At 39.0% G+C, this 27,303-nt stretch overlaps 2 protein-coding genes across 2 annotated transcripts in view; both read right to left on the bottom strand.

The window, feature by feature from the left end:
* Nucleotides 1-12,403: 12,403 nt before the first annotated feature.
* Nucleotides 12,404-16,671, bottom strand: LOC132121485 (BMP and activin membrane-bound inhibitor homolog). Its single transcript, XM_059530917.1, has 3 exons — nucleotides 16,211-16,671; nucleotides 13,930-14,211; nucleotides 12,404-13,304 (listed from the first exon to the last, which is right to left on the bottom strand). The coding sequence occupies exons 1-3, from the start codon at nucleotides 16,284-16,286 to the stop codon at nucleotides 12,877-12,879; spliced, it is 786 nt and encodes a 261-aa protein (XP_059386900.1). The 5' UTR covers nucleotides 16,287-16,671; the 3' UTR covers nucleotides 12,404-12,876.
* Nucleotides 16,672-20,142: 3,471 nt separating this feature from the next.
* LOC132121484 (WW domain-containing adapter protein with coiled-coil-like) overlaps nucleotides 20,143-27,303 on the bottom strand; it is a 39,055-nt gene continuing 31,894 nt past the window's right edge. The window contains exons 9-13 of the mRNA XM_059530916.1: nucleotides 26,194-26,342; nucleotides 26,001-26,116; nucleotides 23,052-23,301; nucleotides 21,621-21,748; nucleotides 20,143-21,536 (exon numbers count right to left, since the gene is read on the bottom strand). Of these exons, the coding sequence (XP_059386899.1) occupies nucleotides 21,467-21,536; nucleotides 21,621-21,748; nucleotides 23,052-23,301; nucleotides 26,001-26,116; nucleotides 26,194-26,342 (713 nt within the window). The 3' untranslated portion in view covers nucleotides 20,143-21,466. The remainder of the gene's footprint in view (nucleotides 21,537-21,620; nucleotides 21,749-23,051; nucleotides 23,302-26,000; nucleotides 26,117-26,193; nucleotides 26,343-27,303) is intronic.

Below are 27,303 nucleotides of genomic sequence, written 5' to 3'. Positions count from 1 at the left end.
TTTTCTGAAAAATCCTGTCATATGTACATAAACTGGCTGTCACCACTGATAAGCTACTACTAAATATTGTAGAAACTTAATTTTCTGTAAAGTTTCTTTGTAATGATTTGTATTGTAAAAAGCGCTATACAAATAAACTTGAATTTAATTTAATTAAGGGGTGGTCACACTGCACTTTTCGTTCCATTGACATGCGAATGCGCCAGACTGGAAATGCAAGCTCATGCAAAAAATTTAGCATTTCACTGCATTCCAAAGTTCAAGTTTGGTGAACTCTGACCTGCGAATTTGTATCACGTGAAGATGTGGGACCAGTAGAAGATCAATACGTCACTGCGTGACCTCTCTGTACAGAAATTCAAAAATTAAGGAAGAGCTCATTTTAGCTATAGCGCAGCATTCTATTTTATATAATACATCTTTATTTATAAAAATAAAAAAAGAAGCTGCAGTGGTTCGCAGTGTCAATGGAAACAGGAACAGATGGTACATTTGAATGAAGACACGTTTTATAATTTGTATTGCTTAGTGTGTATATATTTACATAGAGAGAGAGACAGAGAGTACAGTATAATCAGACGTTTTGACGCCGTCGCAAAAGACACAGTACAAGCACATTATCCATGTTGTGATAACTGAGGATATAACCGTTATAACCTGCTCCAGCCCATATTCGCAGCGGCATCCAGAAAAAAATGGAATGTTCAAAGTCTAATGTGACTGCCCCTTTATACTAAGGGGTCATTGCATACTTGAATCTGATCTGCTGCCGAACATTCTGAAATGTACATTTATTTTCTTGGGAAACACACAAAAAGGTGTTGTCAGCACTGCCCTGACAATTTTATCAGTTTACATATAAAGTGTAGCAACTTAAAGGCTACACATGACATTTCTCACTAGGTAATAACAGCGCTGTTTAGAGTCGCACAGAAGTAGCCTAATTTACACAAGCTCTCTCTAGCCCCTTTCACACAGCACGTTTGGACAGAGATTTGGACAGAGTTTGGCGGGAGGTGGAGACTCTTGTCGTCGTACAGGAGCACCGTCACCCGTCAAACAGGAACTAAAAGTTAGGTGGCCGTGAGACTCTCGTCGACGTCCGATGGGAGCTCAATACTCAAGGCACCGAACGGGTAAGCCTCCCCGACCGTAGCATGGAAAAGTAAAGTTTATGTGGCTGGGAGACTCTCGCTGAGGTCCGATGGGAGCTCAATACTCAAGGCACCAAACGGGTAAGCCTCGCCGACCGTAGAAAGGAAAAGGTAAGGTTGTCTAGCCGGGAGGCTCTCGCCGACGTCCGATGGGAGCTCAATACTCAAGGCATCTAACGGGTAAGCCTCTCCGGACGTAAGACGGAAAGGGTAAAGTTGTGTTGCCAGGAGGCTCTCACCGGCGTCTGATGGGAGCTCAATACTCATGGCATCGAATGGGTAAGCCTCGCTGACTATAGGAGGAAAAAGTAAGGGTGTTTGGCCTGGAGGCTCATGCCAGCATCCCGTGGGAGCTCAATATTGATGGCATCAGAGGGGTAAGCCTTTTTGGACCAAACGATGAAAAAAAGTTGTCTAGCCGTGAGACTCTCACCAACATCCGACGGGAGCTCAATACTCACGGCGTCGAATGGGTAAGCCTCGCCGACCGTAGAAAGGAAAAAGAAATGTGGTCTAGACGGGAGGCTTTCACCGACGTCTGATGGGAGGTAAATGCTCGCGACATCAAACGGGAAAGCCTCTACGAACGTAAGACGGAAAGGTAAAGAGGTAAAGTTGAATGGCCAGTATTTGGCCAGACAGTGAAGGAGGTTTTTTTTGTTGTTGTTTTTGTTTTTGTTTTTTTGAACGGAAAAGGCAAAGGTTGGCTCAACCGGAGCACTCTTGCAGTGCCTGACAGGGGGTTCAATACTAAGAACAATTTGGTTGTCTAAAGGGTAGACGCTATGAGGATTACTTGCATAATTGTTTAACAAATCCAATGAGCTGCTTCTGATAACAAGTCAGAAAATCTTGGTGCAGTCATTGTATTTGAAAAATTAAGTGTACAAAAAATAAATTGAATTTCCCGTGCCAGTGTACCCCAAATAAGTGCCATGAATCAGCGGTATGGTCATTGTCAATCGTCATCTTGTCAGCACGTGAGATCGACGATGCGTATCAACGATGTAATCGTGCTTGGGTGGAGTAAGAGAGAGACTCTGTTCTCGTCATGGCATGACTATTTGCTGTTTTAAACCATGCAGATGAAAGAAAGAGAGCCTAAAGAATCACCGATAGTCTAAAGAATATATACTTTCAGATGCACTGATAAACTGACGTTAAATATAAAATTACTATATTTAAAACAGCTAGTTCATGTAGTCGGGTACTACTGTCATCTCGCTTGTCTTGTGAAAAATTTGCCGCATCTGCACACGGAAATTATCTGTCTAAATGATCTGCAAATCGGTCAATGGTGAAAACAATAGTGGATTTCATTTAAACGTATAGTATGGGATTTTTGGCCACCAGGGGTCACTCAATCAAAATAAAAACATAAGACGTACTTTGATGACGTCAGGAAAGAGCGTAGACTCATGGGAGTTGTTGTTCATTGGAACACGCGCTCTGTCGCTCCCCACATTCCTCACTCATTTTAACTGAGGCCGGCGACACACTGGATGCGTGGCGCAAGCGTCTCAGCTGCGTGGCGTGTCAGTTTTTAATTCGGCTCCCATGTTAATAGGTTAGAGCTTGACTGCCTGCTCGAGCCCCGCGGAAAATAGAACCGACGCCTATTTTTTACGCGACACGCAAGCGTGTTGGAAGCGTTTCCAGGCAAAATATAATAGGAAAATATGTTTATATGTAATTTTGTACACAAATACAAATTAATGACAGTTTGATGTTTGAAAGTCTATAGGTTGACATAAATTCAGATATAAATGTAATTTAAAAAATAAATAAATAATTATCGATTTTCAAATATTGAACCTGTCAAACAAAGTCTATTTTGCCGTCAATACTGTTGACGGTGTCCTTTATCAGTAGGCTTTATATTTATGTTCAACATTAAGTATAGATATTGTTGTCATGAAGACAAGAGCCTGGTCTGTCAGCGCTCTCCCTCTATGTCACCTACAGCAGCAGCAGCGCGCCGCGTCAGGCACGGTTCTGGTGTGTAAAGACCTATGGTAAAGACACAGAAAAAGTGTGTCACCGGCCATAGTATTTTGACAATCACGTATTTTCGAACAGAGAGATATATGAATTATCAGACCCCTATCAAATAAATATTCCATCTAGCTAGTAGTAATATATGTTAAAAAAACACGGTTGCCTTTCGTTAATAATTATAATTACGTTTATACTATGATATCGAACAAGATAGTGAACTGCATTTGAAGCTACTTTATCCAGCTAGATATAGAACACATGTAGATTTACATTATACTCTACATGAGAGCTAGTCCGTCTGCGTTTTACACAAGACATCATCGTTTCACAAAATATACGGATAGATATAGTTAGCTGAATGGATGCATACCTGTTTATTAGAATGCAAGCATCTCTCTGTAGTTTCAGCTTGTCACGAAGCTCTCTCTATCTTGGAAATGCAACTCCAATATTTACCCGTGTCTCGTTTCTTCTTCGTCCCAAAACCTTCTCAGGTCATTTATTTCACCCGTACGTTTGCACTTCATAGAACGTGCAGGCAAAGCATAATCATGATCCATAACTAAGTTATTGATTGAGGTATAAAAACTAATATAAACAATATAAATATAAAATATAATAGTCTCGACCAAGGCTAGCTACTACTTTTTCTTCTTCGTCTCGTCTTTGCTTCTGTTCACCTTTGTATTTGGCGGTTCCGCAGGAGGTTAGATAAACTAGAGGGGTCAAAGTTTATATGATGCCATAGACGGGCGACAAAACGGAAATAAAGAAACGTGCCGTGTCTTCTAATTAAACTATAATTTTCCCCGGATTTGAAAGTTCGTGAAAACTGTCGGGATACTGTAAGTACACAACAAAAAAATATATATAACATAGATATAGTGATATCTGCTATTTTTAAAGCAGAAAAATTACATATTGCGCCTTTAAAGTTCAACAATTAAACCCTAATATGGATGTAAACGAACGTGTTAAATATAAAGTATTCAAAACAGGTAAGTTCATATATTTGGAGTAAAGTTTAGTTGAAACTGATGCATTGGTCGTACGCGCTCCGGACCACGCGCCTCATGATGAAACCGACACACCACCACAGAAACAAGAATGAGATCCATTCTAACATAACTGTGGCATTAAACTCAGTTAGTGAGGCTTGTTTAAAATATTGCACATATCAGATTACCTGTTAAAGTGCAATGAAATACCTTGTATCTGCAGACGATGTACGTCTGTTTGTGGATTGAGATTTCTTCACCGCCTACGGGCTCAAATCATCCTTGCAAGCACGGGCAAGCGTGAAATGGAATAACTGAGCAGTTTGGTAGCCGAATTATAGTAGGCCACCTAATAATGATAATAAAATAAATTAATAGAAGAATGAGCCTAATATCGTCTTGACTATAATCGATAAGTAAAACTATCACCACCACCTAGGATGAATAGGCATGACTTTGAAACCGAGGTGATGTCGACTTTTGCCAGAAGAGAACCACGACCAATGGAATGATGAAAAAGGATTATATATATATATATATATATTTTTTTTTTTTTCTTTCAGGCGATTATGTTTGAAAACAGCGAGTTATGCAGGGCTGAAAGATCGATTAGGAGTTCTGACCCCGGAATTATCCAAGTAGCCGCTCCAATGGCTAATGCAACTGAGAATGTGGGGCATCGAAGCTGATCATGAACCCTTGTTCGAATTCACGTCGCCTATTGGGGAAAACTGAACAGCTTATTTCAGTGAAATGGCTTAAAGTAATGAAAATCTGAAAAATTGCAGCCTTTGATGTGCATAATCAAGGAATTTTATATATATATATATATATATATATATATATATATATATATATATATATATATATATATATATATATATATATATATATATATATATATATGATCCTGCGGGAGCAGGCGCTGCTGTGGCAGTGGGGAGATACAGAAAAGGCTCCTGCGGGAGCAGACACTGCAGCGGCAGTGAGGAGATACAGAAAAGACTCCTGCGGGAGCAGACACTGCTGCGGCAGTGGGGAGATACAGAAAAGGCTCCTGCGGGAGCAGACACTGCTGCGGCAGTGGGGAGATACTGAAAAGGCTCCTGCGGGAGCAGACACTGCTGCGGCAGTGGGGAGATACTGAAAAGGCTCCTGCGGGAGCAGACACTGCTGCGGCAGTGGGGAGATACTGAAAAGGCTCCTGCGGGAGCAGACACTGCAGCGGCAGTGAGGAGATACAGAAAAGACTCCTGCGGGAGCAGACACTGCTGCGGCAGTGGGGAGATACAGAAAAGGCTCTTGTGGAAGCAGACACTGCTGTGGCAGATACAGAAAAGGCTCCTGCGGGAGCAGACACTGCTGCGGCAGTGGGGAGATACGGAAAACAGAGAAGTAAAGGGGAGCATGAGAAGAGGAGGAGAGATAGCTTCTTTGGCCGCCTGCGGAGCTTGCTTCGGCTGCTGTAGTTATTGAAAGTGAAAAAAAGTGAAAGTGACATGACATTCAGCCAAGTATGTTGACCCATACTCAGAATTTGTGCTCTGCATTTAACCCATCCAAAGTGCACACACACAGCAGTGAACACACACACACACACACACACCGTGAACACACACCCGGAGTAGTGGGCAACCATTTATGCTGCGGCGCCCAGGGAGCAGTTGGGGGTTTGGTGCCTTGCTCAAGGACACCTCAGTCATGGTATTGCCGGCCCGAGATTCGAACCCACAACCCTAGGGTTAGGAGTCAAACTCTCTAACCACTAAGCCACGACTTCCCCCTCCTTGGCTGTGGGAAGAGTAGACAGGTTAGTAACATTTGATGGGGCAACCTAAAAATTAATGCATAGCCTACGGTGTTGCCAGCTTAGCAATTGGTTGCCTAATTTGACAATTCCTTAAGCCTTGTCCACAGAGTAAGTTCCTGTTGGAAAAGCATAATTCCTCTCGTTTTGGCCTTCAGGCCTTTTTAAAAAGCCTCCAAAATGGATAAATTTGGAACACTGGTTTCACGTTGTAGTATAGACTGTGGAAACAGAGGCTTCTGAAAACTATGAATATCATTTAGTCTTGTAAAACATACCAATAGACATGATTATGGCATTAACATTAATTGCAGTTATGTGCTATTCACTTCCAAGTAGTTTCTATAGATATTTACTTGCATGCTTTTCATATTACAGTCCTAGAAAGACAACAGAATTTTACTCACACTTGCGGTCCTGCGGCAAAACAAGGGTACTGGTGTATTAGATAAATTCTAAGTGATCACACCAGTAAATGGTGAAATATGTCCCTAAATAAATTGGTCCTGCTACAATAATTGCATGAAACTTATGTCTGTGTAATCTCAGTGAGGTTTAAACATGCACGGTAAGGCAGATAATATCTTTGGACATTTCAGTGTGGATGACTCTGGAAAAAATGCCTTGGCTTAATGGTAAAAAATGCAATCGTCATCCAACAGAACTACGTCATAACTTCATTTAACAAACTTTAAGCCACCTTTCCATGGCACACGACATTCGGACGCGATTGTCGCATTTCTCCCTCTAGCGGCAGTCGTGCAGAACTTTCAAATTGGTCGTGCAGCAACTGTTACCTTGGCATGTTCACCATCGTAAAATTAATAATTTTAATGAATATAATGTATATAATGTATGAATACATCGTCACAAATCAGATGACCCCCAAAATAAAAACAGTAGGTTTTATGGGGCTAATCAATGTAAATAATGATTTAATAATTATTTCTCCCATAATTATTATAAACCACTATTTTACATAAATTGTGTTTAAAGAATAATGTTAAAGTAAAAAAAATATTGGCTCAAATCGGATCTGAAATTTCCGCATTCGTATGTGATCGGAACTCCACGCAGCTCCCGCACTACTTTCTAGCCGCGATACCTGTATTTAGCGTCTTCACCTGAAAATGTATTGATTTACGACACACGGTCTGCACCGCTAGAGGAGGCAGCCTCAAACTGCGCCTCGGCCGGAAAAGCCGCGGTGAAAGGCTGAGCCGCGGCGGGAAGTGAGAGAGGCTTGCTGCAGTAAGAACTGGGGAGCGACCCAGGCTGGTTGAATGCCTGCTGCTGCTGCCTTTCCAGCTCTCGAGGAGAGCCCGGTCTTGATCGTATCAATCGTGGTGTCAAGCGAGGCGAGCTCGGGCTTTGCACGGTCTATTGGCCACGACGTGTGGCTTGGTGAGAAGAGCAGCTGTTGCGATGACGTTTGATGATGCTCAACGGCCGTGTTTAATGATCATGGGTATCAGCTAAAGTAGCAGATCTGAAAAATCCCCGGTATGGATCTCCTCGCTGGAAGGAAAATTGGGTCTGTGATAAGATGACAGACAGAACGAACCGGGATGCTGATAAACCGTCAATGGAGACAGGTAGGCTAATTCAGCTGTATTTTTACCCTAAGGTTGATTATCTTAAGTGGCTCCACCTGTGCTAATTAGGCTAAGTATCTGACGTGCTCCTCTCGAACCTTGTTATGAAACTACATTTATTGGTGTTGCTTCTTCCCGAGGCGCGGACATGAACAGCCTGCAGCAACAGTGAAAAAGAAGTCCAATTCCACAGGAAAACCGCGGACTTGGCAACACTGTGATGGATAGTAATGTCAACAACGGACTTGAGCACTGTCAAGGTGCGACCACAACATCTTGACGTTGTCTAACAGTTTTCCTGCTGCCCCCCAACTGATTGACGAAATTTACGCCCCTGATTTTAAGTCCCTCTCAAAAGACACAATAGTTCAGCAAACATGTCTCACAGAAGTGGAGCTGTTGCCAGCAGGCTCATTCCCATACAGGGCACTCTGTAACCACACCCTTCAAATAATTGCTCAGGAGGTGTGGTTACAGGTGTGGCCCACGGCATTCTTCAGTTATCACCAGCTTGACTAAGAGATAATTGCCTTCACAACCTGTAATATACAGTCCTGGCAGAGTGTTTCGATAAGACATACATGAAAGGTCACGTCCACAGGAACATGAGCTTTCATCTTGATCAAAACCAAGAGCTGGCACAGAATAAAATGCAGATACATACTCAACTGCTGATGGAAGCTCTCTTTAGTTAAGCCATTACATCATAAACTGTACATAGACTACCATTCAAAAGTCTTTGGTCTGTAAGATTTTTTAATGTTTTTGAAAGAAGTCTCTTATGCTCACCTTAACACCATTTATTTGGTCAAACATGCAGTGAAAACTATTACCATTTAAAATAACAGTTTTCTATTATAATATATTTTCGAATCTAATTTATTCCTGTGATGGCAAAGTTTAAATATCAGCCGCCATTACTCGAGTAGTCCAGTCACGTGATTTAATTTGCTGATTTGGTTTTAAAGCAACATTTCTTATTATTATCATTGTTGTCTTATGTCATCAACTGGAATGCCATTCTCCCACTTTATAAAGTTTTAAACAAATGTATTTTTCTTACACAAATACACTGATTCACTTCAGCAGGTCTCTATTAACCCCCAGAGTCATGTGGAGTACTTTTATGATGCATGGATGCAGCTTTTTGGGTTTAAACCCCTTTCACTGCCATTATAAATCTTGAAAGAGCCAAGATGTTTTTTTAATATAACTCGGATTGTATAATTGAATTGTCATCTGAAAGAAGAAAGTCATATAAATCTAGGATTGCCTGAGGTAAAGTAAATTATGGGTTCATTTTCATTTTTGGGTGAAGTATCCCTTTAATGCGCCCTTGCTGTAATGATCAATAATACAACAATAGATTAATGGTTAACAAGCCTATAGTCAACTAGTCAATTTCCATGTTATTAAACTCTTGGTAAAATGTTTTGAAAGTTCAAAACATAAAAAGTAAAAAAAAAAGGCCAAGAGGAAGCACTGCATCAGTGTTTTTCAGTGGCAGCGTACCAAAGACAGAAGACTGAGAGGCACAGACTGCTTTTCTTTCAGTGCTGTAATCCAGGGTTCTGCACTCACAATACACACACATATCTCTACAGGAGGCCTCAGGCTACGGCTGCCAAACCAGGGTGTGTGTCACAGTTTAAAAAAGAGAGAAGAAAAAAAAGATAAGAGGCTTTTTAAGCCAGGAGCCAATTCTGTCTGTGAAATCCATTATTAGTCTTAAGCATGCTTTAGCTTTCTTTCTTCCATTCTCACCTTTGTTTTGATGATTTTCCTTCCTCCCTCCCACTCAGTCTCTTCAACATCTCCACACACTCAAATCTCCAAAAGTCTAAATCTCCCCCTTAAGCATGGCTGAAATAAACTTGGGTCCTTTAGTCTAGCGAAGCTGAGTGGGGTCACCAGCATCATTGATCGGGCTTTTACAAGAAAGAAAAGGGATCATCAAAAGTCATAGATGAATGGACTGACGGATAGACACACACACACACACACAAACAAACAGACAGATGTAAATGTTTAGACATGAGAGGTGGATGAGGACATCGTTCCGGTTTGTGGTTTTAGGATCTTCAAAGCATGTCCCCCTCCTCTTTGGGTTGTTCAAATATTTAGGTCCTGTGTCCAGTACATGACTGTCACTTGAGTTTCCATGACAATCGGTTTCTTCCAAATTCTGCCTGCGTAAATAAGCATTGTGGGATGACATGTTGTGTTTGTTTGTTGGGAGTGGCCCGGTTTATTTCATTAGTAGAACTAATAAATAATCAAGCATGGTAAGGAGAAGATCTTCTTGTTGTCAGAATTACAGCTCGGGGTGGATTTTTACATTTTAAAATGATGAACAGTATCAATATATGAGAATATGATTTTATGGTTATGACAAGCCAGAACAATTCCAAAGACATTGCTTAGAAAAGAAAGTGTACTTGATGGATGTGCCTGATGTAATCAAAAGAACTATTAACTATTAGCTAGTGACACACAGTAACTATCAGATTGTTTCTAATAAAGGCCTGTGAGGCCACAAAATGATTTACATTTGAAAATAGAATATCATCTGTCTAAAGGAACTATGTCCAGAGGCTACATAGGCAGGGGGCCTCAATAAAGCTGCATTACTGAATAAGAAGAAAGCAATGACAGTTTGAAGTCAATTCAAAACAAATTAAACTTGTAAAGGGCTCAGTCAGTGCCCTTATTAAATTTGCATGTCAATACAAATGGCCAGACTGACTACTGCCACAGCAATGGGTGATGCATACACACCTCATGCTGCTTTTATCTGAAACCAATGAAGATGTTTTTCTGTTTTTGTTTTTTTGACAAAATGCATTGCAGCATCTCAATCAAAACACTTTGTAATCACGGATTCTTCATTTAGTAAGATATAAATACAGCCAGTTGCAATTATAACAAATTAAAACAGTGGGAAAAAAACACTAAGATGAGGACAAAAGGTTTAATAAGTGAATACAATTTAAGTGAATTATTTGGAGACAGATTTAAGTACAGCACATTTCGTCTCAGAAGCAGGTGATTGGCCAGAGTGAAGCTGAGAACACGAGATCATAAGCTCGTCCAAACTCTCAGGCTTTTGTTATCATTAACCAAACCCTAATAGTCCAGGGGGAGGCTAAACTCACAAATGCTAGTGCCTGTTAAGTGGTCCGCCAGCTAATGGCGTCTTCCTGGGGTCCTGATTTACAGCATGGTCAGCTAAGACACATGGGAGAGAGAAAGCAGGAGTGAGAGGAAGCTGCAGACAGGACAACGTTTAAATAAATGAAGAAGATCAGTGTGCTATATAATCATGTCTTCATGGCTTTGTTATAGAGCTTTTTGAAGGAATGTGTTTTAAATCTTTTGTTTAAACTACAGTATAGCTTTCTATTTCAATATCCCTTGCTGTAAAGTTGCTTTGAAACTATGTGTATTGTATAAACACACTACAAATAAGCCTGACTTGATATTTTTAAACCTTAATCCTAATTGATTTATCTTTCAAATCAAGGAATTATACTGCATTATGCTTAAGTTCAGTGGTTCAGCAAATTAATTTTCAACCCACACATTTGAAACTATTCATATTCTGTAACCTCAGAAAACTAGTTGGACATCTTTGAAAAGTGTAAATGTGAAGAAAAAAAAAGTATTAAACTGAAATGTGCCTTTAGCAAACAAATGATGTTTTTGTTAGAACTACGTTCACTTTTCAAAGCTAATATTGCGATGACTTTTAACTAAAAGATTTCCAGGAGTTTTTAACTACGTATGTTCCACTAATGTTTTACAGCCAATTGTCACAATTACTTTGTCTTGATTTTTTAACACTCTTCATATTTAACAAACCTTTTTTTGTGAAATATTTAGCTTTCTTAGTTTCTTTCAAATAAAGTTAATATTTTGTTAGTTAATGCATTCAGCATGAAACAATGCAACTTATTTTTCTACTAATATAAACACGCAGCACTTTTTTTGTGCAAAAATACAATTTGACTGATAATATATAACTGATTAAAACATTGATTCGAGTAAACATTGCCAAAATTATTCACAGATAGAGCTCTTTTCACTCAAAAGCTGAGGAGCATAGTCTCATCAATGAGGCCTACGATCAGACAGTAACAAAAATATATACATAAATCCTAAGCTTACTGAAAGTTAAGCACATTTAAGTACATTTAAGATTTGTTGATAATATATCATAGGGAGAGATTAACAAGCATTTTTTTAAAGACCAGGAAAAGCAAATTTGGTAAAGGATTTTCAGCACAAGAGATTAAAATATTTGTTTTCCACCTTGAGGAGCCGATTTCACCAACAATCCTTGTCATATGGAGCCTATAGATCACAGAGGAATGTTAGCAATTACTGTTGGTCTTAAAGACACTTTAGTGTGTAAAGCTGCAAGCACATTTTCAAAGTAGGTAAAAAAAAAAGTTTCACAGTTCTCAAATCTGCCTGTGATTTGTGGATTGCAAAATCAAGCCAGATTGCATACAAGGCAATTACTGTGTTCAGCGAGTCCAGGCGAAGGACTCTGAACTCACAGCTTACTGACATTCCCTCACTTACTACATAAATACTCACTCTACCTCCAGTATTAATCCCAAGAGAGCAGCCGAGAGAGCCAGAGAGATGTAATGTGTCCCTTTTGGAGGGGTTTCAGAGATGACGCAGTCAGATGAAGGGCACTACTTTAGAACAAGGCCCCTGTGTCAGTTTCCCTGCTACTGACTGACCTTCCTCACCCAAATACACACACACAGAGCTGAATAGAGGTAAAAACACAATTACACAAATGCGTTAATTAATAAACTCATAAGCAGAGGCATGTGATTTGTTACAGTCAAGATTGGATCCTTTATTCATTCAATTTGACTACAACAAACCTTATTTGTACCCTGGTGTCAGTGTAAAATTCTTCAAAAAAAAAAGCCACTTCGAATGCAACTTTCCAACCAACCCACAGTCATCTAGTCCTTTTTATACAAATGTGCAAAATAAGACCGTCTTTACGAATCCTTCAGTCTTCAGTGTCATTCCAGGATCCACAGGACACAGCTTGGTGGGGAAGGGGCGGAGTTTGTAGTCATTAGCCCCGCCCCTTTCATATTCACCACAGCCCCACAGACGGGCCAATCTAATTCAAGTAAAGTGCTCTTTAGAGAAAACACAAAGATTTGTGTCCTTGAAATTTCTTCGCTCTCCATGGAGACAATAAAATAACATGCCGAGCGGGACCATAATAAAATTATGACAGCAAACTACACAGTTACCCTTTTGTGCCCTAACAAGGAAGCTCCGAGTAGTCATACGAACTCCAGCTTGCCATGTCCTGTGTACATCCCCCAGTGCACAAGAGATAGGAGGTGTTCTCCTCCGCTTCCTCCTCCCTTGCACAGCTCCGTCTGCCGCAGCTTATCGCAGCCCAGACAGCAGTTCTCATGTCCCGTTACCGGCACCATGCACTCTAAGTCCAACTTGGCCATATGGCTTTTCTTGGCATGGTGGTGTCCATGAAAACTGTAATGCAGGCGAGACAGCATCTGTTGGCGCTGGGCCTGGAGACGCTTGTTTTCACTACGAAGCATTCGCAACGCCAGCATAATCAGCAGAACCAGGATAAGCCCACCCGCGATGGGAACCGCTATCACTGCCGCCCGGAACCACACCTCCTTAGCGGATGCTAACTCTTGCACCCTTGTGATCAGGTTCTGGTTGGAGCTGTAGTATCTGTCTATATAGAGAGAGAGAGAGCATGGTGAGAACAAAGTGAGATTTGGAATTTTTTTTTTTTCTTAATGCTTGGGGAATTAAAAAACAGCAACGTGTTGCATTTATACTTGTTCTACTCGTTTTAATATCTCAGCGCACCTTTTTCATTTTCACAGGATTATATTTATGTGCTTTGAGCCGTCTGTCGAAGGACACTGTGAGAAGCACATTCCAGCACAGTGGGAATGTTTCATGATCCACGTGAAATAAAAAGTATGTGAGCTGAACCCAAGTGCAAGAAGGTAACCCAAAAACTCACGCTACACTGGAAACCATTAAATATCAGCCTGCAGTTTGGAGCCGTGAGAACAGTAAAGGTCAATGTGTGCGCACATGTATGCCTGATCCTAAAGATTCTGTCACAAGGGCCCATGTTTGCGGAGGACTGATGTCAGACATCAGTAAAGATTGTATCCTGCTTCGATTAGATTACAATATATTTATATGCATAAAGAAAACACTGTGTCCTATTGGCTAATTATGTCATACACTCTGTACCAAGGTGATCTATTTCTTTTAACACGTGAAACATAAGATCCAATCTACTAATACAGTTTAGGTTTTTTAGTCAAATTTGTGTATCTCACCTGTCGAATCACCTCGAGGGTGCATGAGGTCATGCAAACCTCTGTAGTTACACATATCATCATGGCAACACTCTACAGGAGAGGGGCTTCCGCTGGAAACATCCACATTTTTGCTGGAGCACACGTCCGCTGAGTTTACTAGCAAGTCTACACACCCATGTGTAAGAGGCGAGTTTGTGTTAAGTGGGTCCAGGACCTTCGTAAAGCAAGCGTTGAGCTCTGATTTACACATGTATCCAGTGGCAACGCAGTGTGGTGCGTCACAGTAGCACCTGATCTCTCCTGCAAAACAGAGAAATCATGTTAGTTCAAATCTGTAATAACCAGATATCATTGACATTAATGCACCATCCTGGACATATTAACTCATAAAACAACGGTCCTGAAGTGTTTCTAGGAAGCTTTGAACTTTCCAAGGATTTTTGACAATAATTGTATTAACATTTCAGACCAGCACCAACAACTGTGACTGAAAATTTGCCTAGTAATGCGAATGGGAATGCTGAAATTCCCATCACATCCATTCCAACTGAAGCATTTAATTAGAGAATTCAACTGTGCCGTATTTCTAACACAACTAAGATTTTAAACACTGCAACTGGTCAACTTTTTATTATCAGGAAAGCATTCTTCATTTTGCTAAAGAGGATGTGAGGAAAATAAGTAACTAAATCTAAACTACTCAGATCTTATGCCAGAATTTGGCAAATAGAGAGAGGGCTGACACTAATATGTGGTAGTTTCTGTTCAACACTGTAACTGTGTCATGGCATTTCATGCAAGAGATCCTTTTAGTCCGTGTTATAAAACAGGAACCGTGTAGCTTATAATTAGTAGTTTGTTTGCCAAAGTCAATTTCTTTAAACCTAAATGGAAACTCGTAAAGGGGGGTGAGAGAAGGACTCCTTTTTCAGTTAGCACGCAAAGCTCACTTGTGGTCAAACCTGGTGGAGGATAACTTTTAAAGGTACAGTCCACCTAAAAATGAAATTTATTTCATTTACTCGCACTCGCGTATTTTCATACCTGTATGAGATTCTTCTTTAAAGCACAAAAGATGTTAAGGATCGACAACATCACGGTTCATTTTTATTTAATCTTTTTTTTTTTTTTTCAATTTTTCAGTACAATGAAAGCGAATGGTGACAAAAAAATTAATTCTGCTTAACATCTAACTTTGTGCGCCAAAAAAATAAAGTCATATAGTTTCTAACCTTTAACAATTCCTTCATGGTTTCATCCCAATATTGGGGTAAACATTTTTGCATATATGCTTGTATATTACGCCTAAACAGTCGGAGTTTTAGTAAATTTTAGTAAGTGGTCAGTCAGTACATGATTTTTACCTATTGCCGACTCACCACTGCGCGTGGATGTGAAACAGAACACTAAACACACACCACGACACAAACACAAGTAAACTTGGCCTTTGTTTTGTTGTAATCTGCTTGCGAGTACACTGTCCAAAGCTGGAGTTATATGGCATCTCATTAGTGTAGGCTACGAAATCGCTCGAGTTCTTCTTATCAGTTAGGCTAAATGGGTTTATTATTTATTTGACTCTGACGGTTGTGCTTATCTAATAATGCATATAAACGAAGCATACCAAGTTGCTCTTGGTAAGTGTTGCAAATCAATGTTTAACAAATGACTTTTGATTGTTTAAGAGCATAATAGCTGTTTAGTTTAAAGTTATTAAACCAACCAAAACAGATCAAGATGGTTATTGGGACATGTTAGCTGGGGCCTGTTTCATAAAACAAGTTTACCAAATAAACCAGGCTTATTTCAGTCATAGTCGGATTTTTGAAACAAAATAAACTGACAATAAGTCAGATTAACTGAAATAAACCTGGTTTATTTGGTAAACTTGTTTTAAGGAACAGCCCGCTGGTCAACCAGACTTTGGCATCCAGAAACACATTAAAAAAATTAAATATTTTTTTTTTTTAATTACTGAAACGATATTACATTCTACCATTTGGATTCGAAAGTGGACGACTAAAGCAAACTGCAAGTTAAAGGCGGTTCATCTACAGTTGTAAGAAAGAAATTTAAGTTCCATAATGAGCAGTTTACATATTGTTTACGAGTGTAACTTTTATTAATCAAAATTAGCCACGCGTTTCTTCTTCTTCCCCGAGAAACAAGGCCATTAGTCGACACAAGTTTTGAGATATATGAACATTTTGAAGGACTTTGTGTTTGAGCGCTGCAGTTTACATGATCTTATTGTTAAGTCTCATGTGCTTTCAGAAAGACTTCAAGAACTCTGTCTTACCTTTAGTGAGAAGAACAGCAATGGCACAAAGTTCCAGCTGAAACCAGAGAGAAACAAGGCTGGAATGGCGATCCATTTACAACTGCTTTTCCTTGTCTTGAAGACCCTCCGACTGGTTTGAGGACTTGTTACATATGGCCTACATTGATTACTGCATTCCCAGGTATATGTGATCTACGCTGTATCCAAAAACAAACGGGCACAGGCTGTGTCTTGCTCCATCAGAGACCGACGCCGAGTCGCTGAGCTCCGATTCCGAACAACAGAAACATTCCTTGTGCGTAACCAAACCAATCCGTCATGCGTTAGGAACCCGAATATACACACACACACAAACGGAAATAATACAATAATAATAAGAAAAATCCAAAAGAATTTAGATTTGGACAACTATCTTTGGATCACGGACTCAGCTCACTGGCCGGGGAGAGTTCACTGATTCACTTTTGGAAGCGGTGTAGTCACGCCCACAAGAACGTTCATTGGTCTGCTTTGTTGATTCATTTGCATACACCGTCCTATTGGCATTGGTATTGGTTCACACAGCGGTCATACAATTTGTCTTTCCGCCTACAGAGTAGTACTACAGATGCTGAGACAGAGTCGCATGATGAGGCAGGTAGCAAGAAATTACGAATTAAAAACCTAATATATTGTTTCATCAAGATTTAAAGACCCTTAACAAATCCATTAAGATATTAATGTTTGTACCTGAGGATAGAATTATGGATTTTATTATTATTATTTTATTTTATTTTTTTCTTTACATTTCAGTGCTTTGTTAGGCATATCAGGAGGTGGAAACTGCAGGTCTGCACTAGAGAGTGGATGTAGGCGGGTCGTTTAGAGAAATTAGCAACCCAAAGAGGCACATGGCGCCAGCGAGACGACACAGACAGACAGTGACACTCAATTACCCCCCAGACAATCCCATGCAAAACACACAGAGCACAACGATCGATATCTCAACTGCCCTACCCGCCCTAATGTGTTGAACACTCTGGTCAGGGCATGTGCTTCACAAATGAAGGCATTTTGGGAAACCTTGAATCATAATAAACACTAAATGCTCTATAAGGTAAAACACTAAAAGGTATAACCAAGTCAAGTGCTGCAGGGGGTTATGAAAACATTCAGACCAACCCATCAAACAGTAGGCTACGATGTGTTATATTTATTCATTCAATTCTTTAAAAAACAAAATTCATAATTAGAACACTTATAAATATAAATATACAAATATAAATATACAAATATACACTAGCAAAAAAAGAAGAAAAAAAGCTTTTATCATGCACTGTAAAAAGTGTTAATTTCCCCAAAAAGCTTTTTTACTTGATTTTTTTTTCAAACACACACACAGGCCTAGCCTATATATATATTTATATATATATATATATATATATATATATATATATATATATATATATATATATATATATATATATATATATATATATATATATATATATATTTCATAGCATCATTCTCTTCGGTAATCGCCAGATCCCTTTGTTGGAAAATTAAGATGTGTTATGCTTTTTTTATTTCATTGTTAATGTATTGAGACAAGTTTAATTGAATGACTTATAGTTAACGAAACAGATTTTAATAAATAAATCAATCTTGATTCTGTGTGGAATTTGCGCGTGCTGTGGTTTATTATAGCTGGTGGCACAGGAGATAGGGAAGTGTTTGACTTTGATGATGAGAGACAGACTTGGAGACGCTCTCATCTGATAGACGGCCATCGATTCAGTGTCAAAGGCTAACTACAAGCGATTCCGCTTCAGGGGACACGTCCTGAGACCTGCAGAAATGACCGGATTGACAGCAATTATCCTAATTGTTGGTCATTTCACAGAGGCGCCAGTTCAAACCCAGTCCTCCCTTCAAATGGCGAGATTCACACCTCCACAGACTGGCCCAAGCGTCTGTGAAACAGTCTAAATATTCCCAAACACATTACAATAATTTAGCAAATGGCTCGTTTTTCGTACGTAGGCTAGATAAGTCGGCCACCAATTTTATTTTTTACATATAATTTTACATAGGTTTACTATGAAATTTGTCCTTTTTTCTAGACAAACTTGTTTAACCATCTTAGTGTCAAATGAAATATCCGTTAATTAACATAACAGCATAGACAAGTCTTTGCGTTTGAATGGTCAAATGTTGCCCTCTTGTGTCCACAAGTGAAAATGTCCACTTGGTTTTTTATGTCTATGTCCAGGTTCCTGTTTCGATCAAAAAGTAATCACTTATCAAAACGTTATTATTACAAACAGAAGTAGTGAAGACACTGTGCTGACATTTGCTCTATAAACTAATTGGATGAATTAAGCACATGAACGGATCGTGTATGAATACAGGGGACACTTAATGCTAATTTGTCTCACCTGATAAAATCTGAAATGGTTCAGAAATAGTTCAAGCCCTTATATTAGAATTTTTTTAATATCTGCACTTACAGATAAAAAGAGATTTAAACAAATACCTTCTTAGACAACTCTCTGAAATGCATGTTTTATTGTTATATGTTCATTCCAGTCACTCTTGTAAACACATTTTAGCTTAGTAAACCGTTCAAGTACTTTAATAACCAAGCGTGTGAGTTTGTCATTGGTAACGTTGAAAATAATGCACTATAAGCATGTTTGTCAACATCTCAAAGTAGTCTTTTATTAAGAAAAATCAATGAGCGACTACCCACTGTTTAAAACAGACATCTAACGGGAATGAGTGAGGGGCTACTAGAAGTGCAGGCACACTAACAATTTATTTATTTGTATATTTCTTACAAAATCTCAGAAGAAATGCACAGGATAAGAGTTTAATATCATGTTTTTATATTTCTTAAAATATTCCAAAAGAAATGCACGTCAACTTTACTTAAACGATTCTATACGCCGAATTTAATGTAGCCTAGTTTTATTACAAATTATCAAAAGAAATTCATGTGTTTATTACTTAATTTAGTGTTATTCTATCACCCCTCTACTCTAGATAATGTTATTTTATGACTGATATTTTTTTTACAGGCACCTTCTGCTCAGATCTGATGTGGTTAAAATGTAAAAGAGTTAAAAAGACATTTGTTTTGTCAAGACGACAAAAAAATTCAAAAACCAGTATTCTGTAAACAACGCTGACTCCATAAACATTTTAAAGATCGGTATGCACCTAGAATAAGAGATAATATTTTTATGGTCGACAACCAATAAATGGCCTACATTAAAATCGTAGCTCCATATTTTATATTTTAATGTAGGTAAATTAAAACATTACTTCATAAAACTCACTTCGTCATATTTTTAAATTGCGTGTGCACTAATTAATGTTGACATTTCATCTGAGCAGTGGTATTTATAAGAGTAATCTCACCAGCAACTGTTTTGAGGTACACCGATCTAATTTTCTAATATTTGACAAAGATAAACTACGTTAAATATTAAGTGTATACTTGTACAATGTGGACTAAGGGTTAAATAATTAATTTAGATCAGTGATTCTTAATCCAGGACCAGGATTAAGAACCACTGATTTATATCGGAGGAAAGAATTATCTGTATTTTATCCTGAAGTGTAACGTCATACATTTAGGGCAATCTGGCCCCCTCAAAATGGGGAAAAAGGACCCCAAAATAATAGGTAACATTTTAGTTGACACTGTATGACCAATAAATATTTATTTTGAGATCTATTGTTAAAATGCTATTAAATTCTTAGTTTTTTTTTTTTTTTTAATTAACAATAAGTGGTAGATGACAGGTAGGTAAATTAAATGTAGAGATAGGAGAAAAGAGCAGGAACAATTAATATCCATTATCAACTGACAAACTAAATTAATAGTTTTAGCCTAATTTAATTGTATTTGTAAATTCAACCTGTACAAAACAAAGACATAACTGACCAAAATAAGATCAAAAAAATTAGTTTAGCATGTTTATTACAATACATACATTTCACATTTGACCTTCCGACCCCAGGTGACCCTGCCCTCACCCTGGTGCAACAGGGTAGGTGATGTCCAGTCCTTGGCTGACCCTCAGTTTCCGGTTTTCCAGCAGCAGCCCCCCTCCCCCACGTCACCCCCGTTCGATCCAATCAGGGTGCAAAGGAAAATGTGTGGTAATAATTTATGAATACAACATATCTGATAGACTAGTAATCACTGCAACTTTAATAAAATTTAACGTCATTATTACTTATCAACTGTACATAGGAATGAACTCTGGTTTTTAACAAGTTACCACAGCAACTTCTTAATTTTTTCCTTTTTCTTTTAAAGTACAGTTTTTATTTAAACAAAAGGGTACTGAAAAAAAATATAACCAGGAAAGATTGAGAGAAAGAAAAGGGGGATTCTGGATAACAACCAGTCTTCTGCTAAGGGAGGTGAGGGAGAGGAACAACACGGGTTGAGCTGCAGGAATGATTCGCTTTCTCTTCTTTTCGTTCTGGCTCACATTCACTCCATCACGTAAGCAGGCACTGGTGTTGACCATGGGCCATTAGGGGCAGATAGGAGACCACTGAACCATTGTGGACAAACATGATGTAAACCCCTTCAAAAGGCATGGGGTGAGGGAATGAAACCATTATAGTGCAACCAGACAATGAAATATATAAACTAACCAAATACCCATGTGGCATGACTACCATTTTTCATATGTAGCGAGAAAAATGAACTGGTTTATACGTGTGCACAGTTGTGAGAAGACAAAGAGTGTGTACATCATCGTCCTCGTTAAATGTCGACTAGTCCACCTTTTCCATGCAGGTCTGGTGCATGCTCAAGGCAATGGTTCACCGATCGTATATCTGAAGAGCATTTTTTTTTAATTTTTATAATCATGTCATTTAAAAATCTGCAGTCAAGAGTTCTATATATGGTGGCAATGAGGGCAGTTGAGATCCCAGTCTGCCTTGGTTCTGATTAGTTTAACTTTTGGATGTCAAAAGCTTTGATAGACATGGCTTCATCTACAAAATATATTTACAACATGGAAATAACATCTACAAATAATCTACATGTACAGGGATGGGGCGAGGGCAGCTCCCCCCTCCCCCCTCCCACCCTCAGTCCAAGCAAGACCTCGCTGCAGCTTGTTTAATGTAAGACTGGGCCCAGAGCAGAACGCAACAGAACTTCAGTTCTCCAGGGTTCCGTGTGCATGAAATGGGTTTTGCCCACTCATTCACCTACACCTCTCTCCTCCTGTTTCAAGACCACATTGCAAACCCCAGAGTTCCTCAAACCATGAAGGAATTTTGATTCTTCAACTTTTCAAGTTCTTTAATTTGTTGTCTCAAAAACAGTATCCTGTCGAGAGAGAACCAAGTTAGTAAATCTGCATTTCAATGGGTGTCACATGCTTTGGTATATCAGAAAGTGAATTGCATTGACCTCTGCTCCCGCAATGTGGCCTGGATCTCGCACACTCGCACCAGTGAGCGAAGGTTCTTCAGCTCTGTGCAGTTCTCTGACATGTAGATGCTGCCCATGGTGTGAGCCTCCTCACGTAACCGCGAGGCCTGGACGGGAGAGCAATATGGAAATGGTTAGCCATGCAGAAAAACATCTGTATTTCGGTAGCATACAGGTGAATGCCAGTGATTTGTGTGCAGCAGTCCAATACATAAAGGGCTTGTTCAACCAAAAATGAAAATTCGGTCATTAATAACTCACAAAATTATCAATAATCTATAAAAATCACAACTTTATTCAACAGCTTCTTCTCTTCCATGCCAGTCTTTGATACGCTTTCAAAATAGAACCACAAAGCAACGCTCTCATGAATGCATGTGAAGACTGACACAAAACAGAAGAAATTATTGAATAAAGTAGTTATTGTTTTCTTTGCAAAAAAAAAAAAAATTGTCATTCTTGTAGCTTCATTACATAACGGTTGAAACAGTGATGTCACATGGACTATTTTTACAATGTCCTTACTATCTTTTTGGGCCTTGAACGTGTCACTTACATTGCGGTTTATACAGGGTCAAAAAATGAACAAAGGTCTTATGGGTTTGACCCGGTTTACACCTGTTAAGACCCCTTGAGTGATCAAATGGTCAGTATTAAGAGAACCAGAAATTCTGCTCTTTTTGTTTTTCAGTTTCTTTATTTGCTTTCTTTTTCACTTTCTGAGCTGTTAACAGTAAGTCGGTAAGTAGTCCATAAGATTAAAAAAAAAATGTTTTATAGCCATCAAAGTAGCATTTATCTGATATAAAATACAGTGAAACTGCAATATTATAAAATATTACAATTTTAAAAATCCTTATGCGTGATGTGATGGCAATTCTGACTTTTCAGCAGGCATTACTTCAGCATCACATGATCCTTCAGGAATTATTTGAATACGCTGATTTGCTGCTAAAGAAATAATTTAATAATTTCTGCATTTGTGTGTAATGTTGTATCATTTTGATTACCTGATTATCTAGATAAGCACTAGAAATGTTTTTATTCATGTTTTCATTGTCATTCTGTTCATTCTCACCTATAATTCATGTTCATTCAATTTCTGCTGTTTTTGTTCTTCCTGCTCTGAACTACAGCCCATGCACTTGGCCCGGTTTCGCTGCTTGCAGCTAAATTTTCCTCTTGTTATCGATGTTGAAAAGAGTTGAGCTGCCCAGTATTTTCGTCAAAACTTTTTTTTTTTTTTTTTTTTTTCAGGATTTTGATTAATAGAAAGTAAAAAAAAGCATTTGTTTGAAATAGAAATCAACTCTTTGCATCACTTTCGGTTAATTTTATTGCATACTTGCTACATAAAAGTATGAATTATTTACAAAAAACAAAAACAAAACAACATTCATGCTTCCTTACCTGTTTCTCCACATGCTCGGCGGGCCACCCTTGCACATGTTTGATGAGGTTCTCATTGAAGTGTGCGGCCAGTGTGGGCGTAATGGAACATGTTGCTCTGCATGGCACTGTGCCAGCAGGTACTGAACCCGGAGGCACGGCTCCGCTGACTACACCTGGTCCTTGACCTCCACCACCACCACCACCACCATTACTGCTGCTGCTGTTACTGCCCATGTGGTTTGGAGCAGGAGACGGACTTCTCTGACTGCTGCAAATCACAAACAGTAGATGGGTCAATGTCTTTCTGATTTAAGAAACAATCACTTTTTATACACAACTTCTCTGTCTGCATCAGGTCTTTACAAATTCATTCATTTAATGTGATCCTAATGCCGGTTTGACACATACTCTGTCTGCAGTGCGTATGCGTTGCATATTTTGTTTTTACAGATTAAAGGTCCTGTTCTTCGTGATCCCATGTTTTAAACTTTAGTTAGTGTGTAATGTTGTTGTTAAGAGTATAAATAATATCTGTAAAATTCTAAAGCTCAAAGTTCAATGCCAAGCGAGATATTTTATTTAACAGAACTCTCCTACAATGACCAACCTGTATGGACTACATCCCTCTAGTTCCTGCAGTAATGACGTCACTAAAACAGTTTTTTGACTAACCTCCGCCCACATTAATTCACAAAAAGGGGGGCGTGGTCTTGTTGTGCTCCGAAGAGGAAGAGCTGTTTGCCATGTCGTCGAAACGCTGTTATTTTCATCCCGGAGTCCAATCACTTTTGTTTGGGCTTCCCAGGGACGCTGTACTTGGAGATTAATGGTTACAATTTATGTTTAACTCGGTTCCCGAAAATTATAATCCACGTGTAAAACTATGTGCAGCACATTTTGCTGAGGACAGCTTCCTCAATCTCAATCAGTTTAATGCCGGATTCGCACAAAGATTATTCTTGAAAGATGGAGCAGTTCCCTCTTTGTCTGGAGAAGGCGTTGTTTATGGACCACAACCGGTAAGTGTATTTTATTATTTAAGTTGGTGCGTTTAACAGTTTCTGTAACTTATTACACAAAGGGCAACGCTGTTTAGCTTTGTTAACTAGATGTTAGGGCTGTGCGAATGCGATTTTCATGCGCATCTCGTCAGTAAAAACGCTCCTGTGATTATAAGTACATCTCCAGCACATGCGTTCTTTTACTGTCTATGGTTCAGATCAGGATTGCCAGGTTTTCAAAACAAATCCTGCCCACTTGCTTCTCAAAACTAGCCCAATCATGTTTCTAGGAGGGCAGCGTGCCCTAAACTGATGTCGAATCACAACACAGGAACCGCTGGCACAATCAGAACTGGTTACATATTTATATCTATAAAGGAGGGACTTTATAGAACAAGGAAGTCATCAGCCGTTTTTGTGACAGTGAAAACAGCGGTATACAGATAGGTGAATTGTCAAAAATACAGTTTTTTTTACACGCAAAACATGAACACGTTATATTGCACACTGTAAACACAATCAAAGCTTCAAATAAATGAAAAACGGGACCTTTAAAGCATTCACATTGCACACGATTGCGGTATGTCAGTGCCTTCCAGGAGCGGTGCGTCTGCAGCAGTGCAGCAATCATTTATGCACAGAGTCTATTTTTGTTGTGTTTGATGCAAAAAATAAACATGGATTGACACGGAAATGTAGTAATGTAGCGCGAGAGACAGGGAGAGAGAGCGCGCGCGCGAGAGAGACAGGGAGAGAGAGCGCGCGCGGGCGAGAGACAGACAGAGAGAGTACATTAGAAGTACCATCAATGTTTACAGAAATGTATATGGATTTATTTTGCATGTAATTTTTTTTTCTTATAAATATATATGTATTTTTGTTTTGTTTGTTTCTATTGTGTTATTTACAATGCTTTGGCAATATGTACCTTTGTATGTCATGCCAATAAAGCAATATGAATTGATTTGAGAGAGAGAGAGAGAGAGAGAGAGAGCAGAGGGAGCCGTTTTTAAACAACACGAGCGCTGTGTCGATGTTTAAATCATTTAAAATGAGAATGTAAGTAAGCTCACCCCATTTTTGTTTGTAAGAAAAAATATCGCAATATATATTGCAGAAAAATAAAATATCGCAATGTCATTTTTTCCCAATATCGTGCAGCCCTACCTTTAACCCATGTAGCCATAGGAGAAAAAAAAAGCAGACTTGGCAACCCTGCATTCAACACAAGCTGCAGGAGTCAGATTTGACTGATCACGGGGTTGAGGGGAGAGAGATTTATATACTTTTAAATACTCTGCGTATCAATAGCGGCTCCCTGATTTGAGAAAATTATGCAATATTAGAATGTTTGCAGGGAGTGGGCGGGATTGGACACAAAAATCACAGGAGTGGGCAAAATTGGTCTGAAATTCAGTGGGAGCGGGATTAAGAAAACAGTCCATCGCAGCGCTCTAATACATAAACGCACTGGCAACTGGAGAAAGCAAAAGCCAAATTCCCGACATTTTGGCCGATTCAGAATTTCTTGCACAAAATAAATTCAAGCACTACCTGCATCAATGTATGTTTATTTTCAAAATCTTTCCAGGGCCTTGACATTTTTTTTTTCAGATTCACAAACTTTCAAGGATTTCAATGACCCATGGGAACCCTGGCAAACGTGTCCTGTGTGAAAGCAAAATGAGTCTGAGCTGCTTCTGCACCGCATACATAATGCAGATGGACTTCATATGCACTGCATACAGAGTATGTTTGAAACATATATAAAACATCAAAATCAGCAATATCAAAAACAGCCAGAAGATGGCAGCATACCACAGCAAAAAGCCTCTTTAAGCTACAGATATGGCTGCTGAGGCATGCAGTGGGCAGTTCGGTACCCATAAGCCTTTATTAAACTTATTTGACAAAGTTACTAATTTATAAAGTTTTAATGAATCCATTTAGTAATTTCTTAAGTCACCTCTGTCTCTGCAGCGTCCGTGGAGAGTTGCCGTTGTCATGATGTTTGTCTGTGGGAAGGGACTGCTGGGATGACGGTGGAGGAAGAGAACTGGACTTAACTGTCAAAGCGTTCATCTGAGAAAGATAGGGGGAAAGTGTTACAGTCATTTTCTCGTTTGTGACATCCGTCATCTCATTTGACAGCAGTATACCTTTGTCTGTGAGGAGACTGGTGTGGTGCTGAGGGGCGGTTTGAGGGAGGCTGTGTTGGTCTGTGGCGTGCTGATTCTAGGAGACACATACGACCGAGGAGAGGAAGCGTCTGATGTCAGAGACATTGGAGACTGGCTGGACTGCTGGGCTACTCGACATGACAAAAGAGAGAGAAAAAGAGACAAGGTGAAGGGATGATGTCTAAACTAATCACAACAGGCATGTACATGATTAACAAACACTGTTCCAGCTCAGATTCAAATCTAGTTTGTGTTGTTAAACTATAACAAAATTTTAAACATTGTTAAAGTAAAGCTAAAATCAAAATATTATAATATAAAATATGCAGCTTCAGTTAAACAACTAAATATACATTCCTATCATTGTTCAGCACTGTGAATAGGTGCCGTTGACGAGATGAGATAGTGTGTGCTTTTAGGCAATTAACACACTGACCTATTGTTTACCTAAATATAAACATGGCAAAACTATTATTATTAGTGATTAGCTCAGTGTGATTTTTTAAACCTTGATGTTCTAGCAATGAAAATATTTCATTTAAAATCATTACAGAGATGTAGTGTGAACTAGACTGATTTTCAAACATAAAGCACTAAAATGACCTGAATGAGTATTCACTACAAAATTACTCAATGCCCATATGTTGATTTTTTTTAAAGGGGTCATATGATGTGATTTTAATATTTTCTTTCTCTTTGGAGTGTTACGAGCTGATTGTGCATGAAGATCTGTAAAGTTGCAAAGACTAAAGTCTCAAATCCAAAGAGAATCTTTATCGAAGTTAAAGGGTTAGTTCACCCAAAAATGAAAATTATGTCATTAATAACCCATCCTCATGTCGTTCCAAACCCGTAAGACCTCCGTTCATCTTTGGAACGCAGTGCAAGATATTTTAGATTTAGTCCGAGAGCTTTCTGTCCCTCCATTGAAAGTGTGTGTACGGTATACTGTCCATGTCCAGAAAGGTAAGAAAATCATCATCAAATTAATCCATGTGACATCAGAGGGTCAGTTAGAATTTGTTGAAGCATCGAAAATACATTTTGGGCCAAAAATAAGTAAAAAAAAAAAAAAGCAGTCTTCTCTTC

This window comes from Carassius carassius, chromosome 39 (genome assembly GCF_963082965.1).
Source record: "Carassius carassius chromosome 39, fCarCar2.1, whole genome shotgun sequence".
Classification (NCBI taxonomy): domain Eukaryota; kingdom Metazoa; phylum Chordata; class Actinopteri; order Cypriniformes; family Cyprinidae; genus Carassius; species Carassius carassius.
Note: the sequence above shows the minus strand (reverse complement) of the source record. Positions and strands in the feature narration are given on the sequence as shown.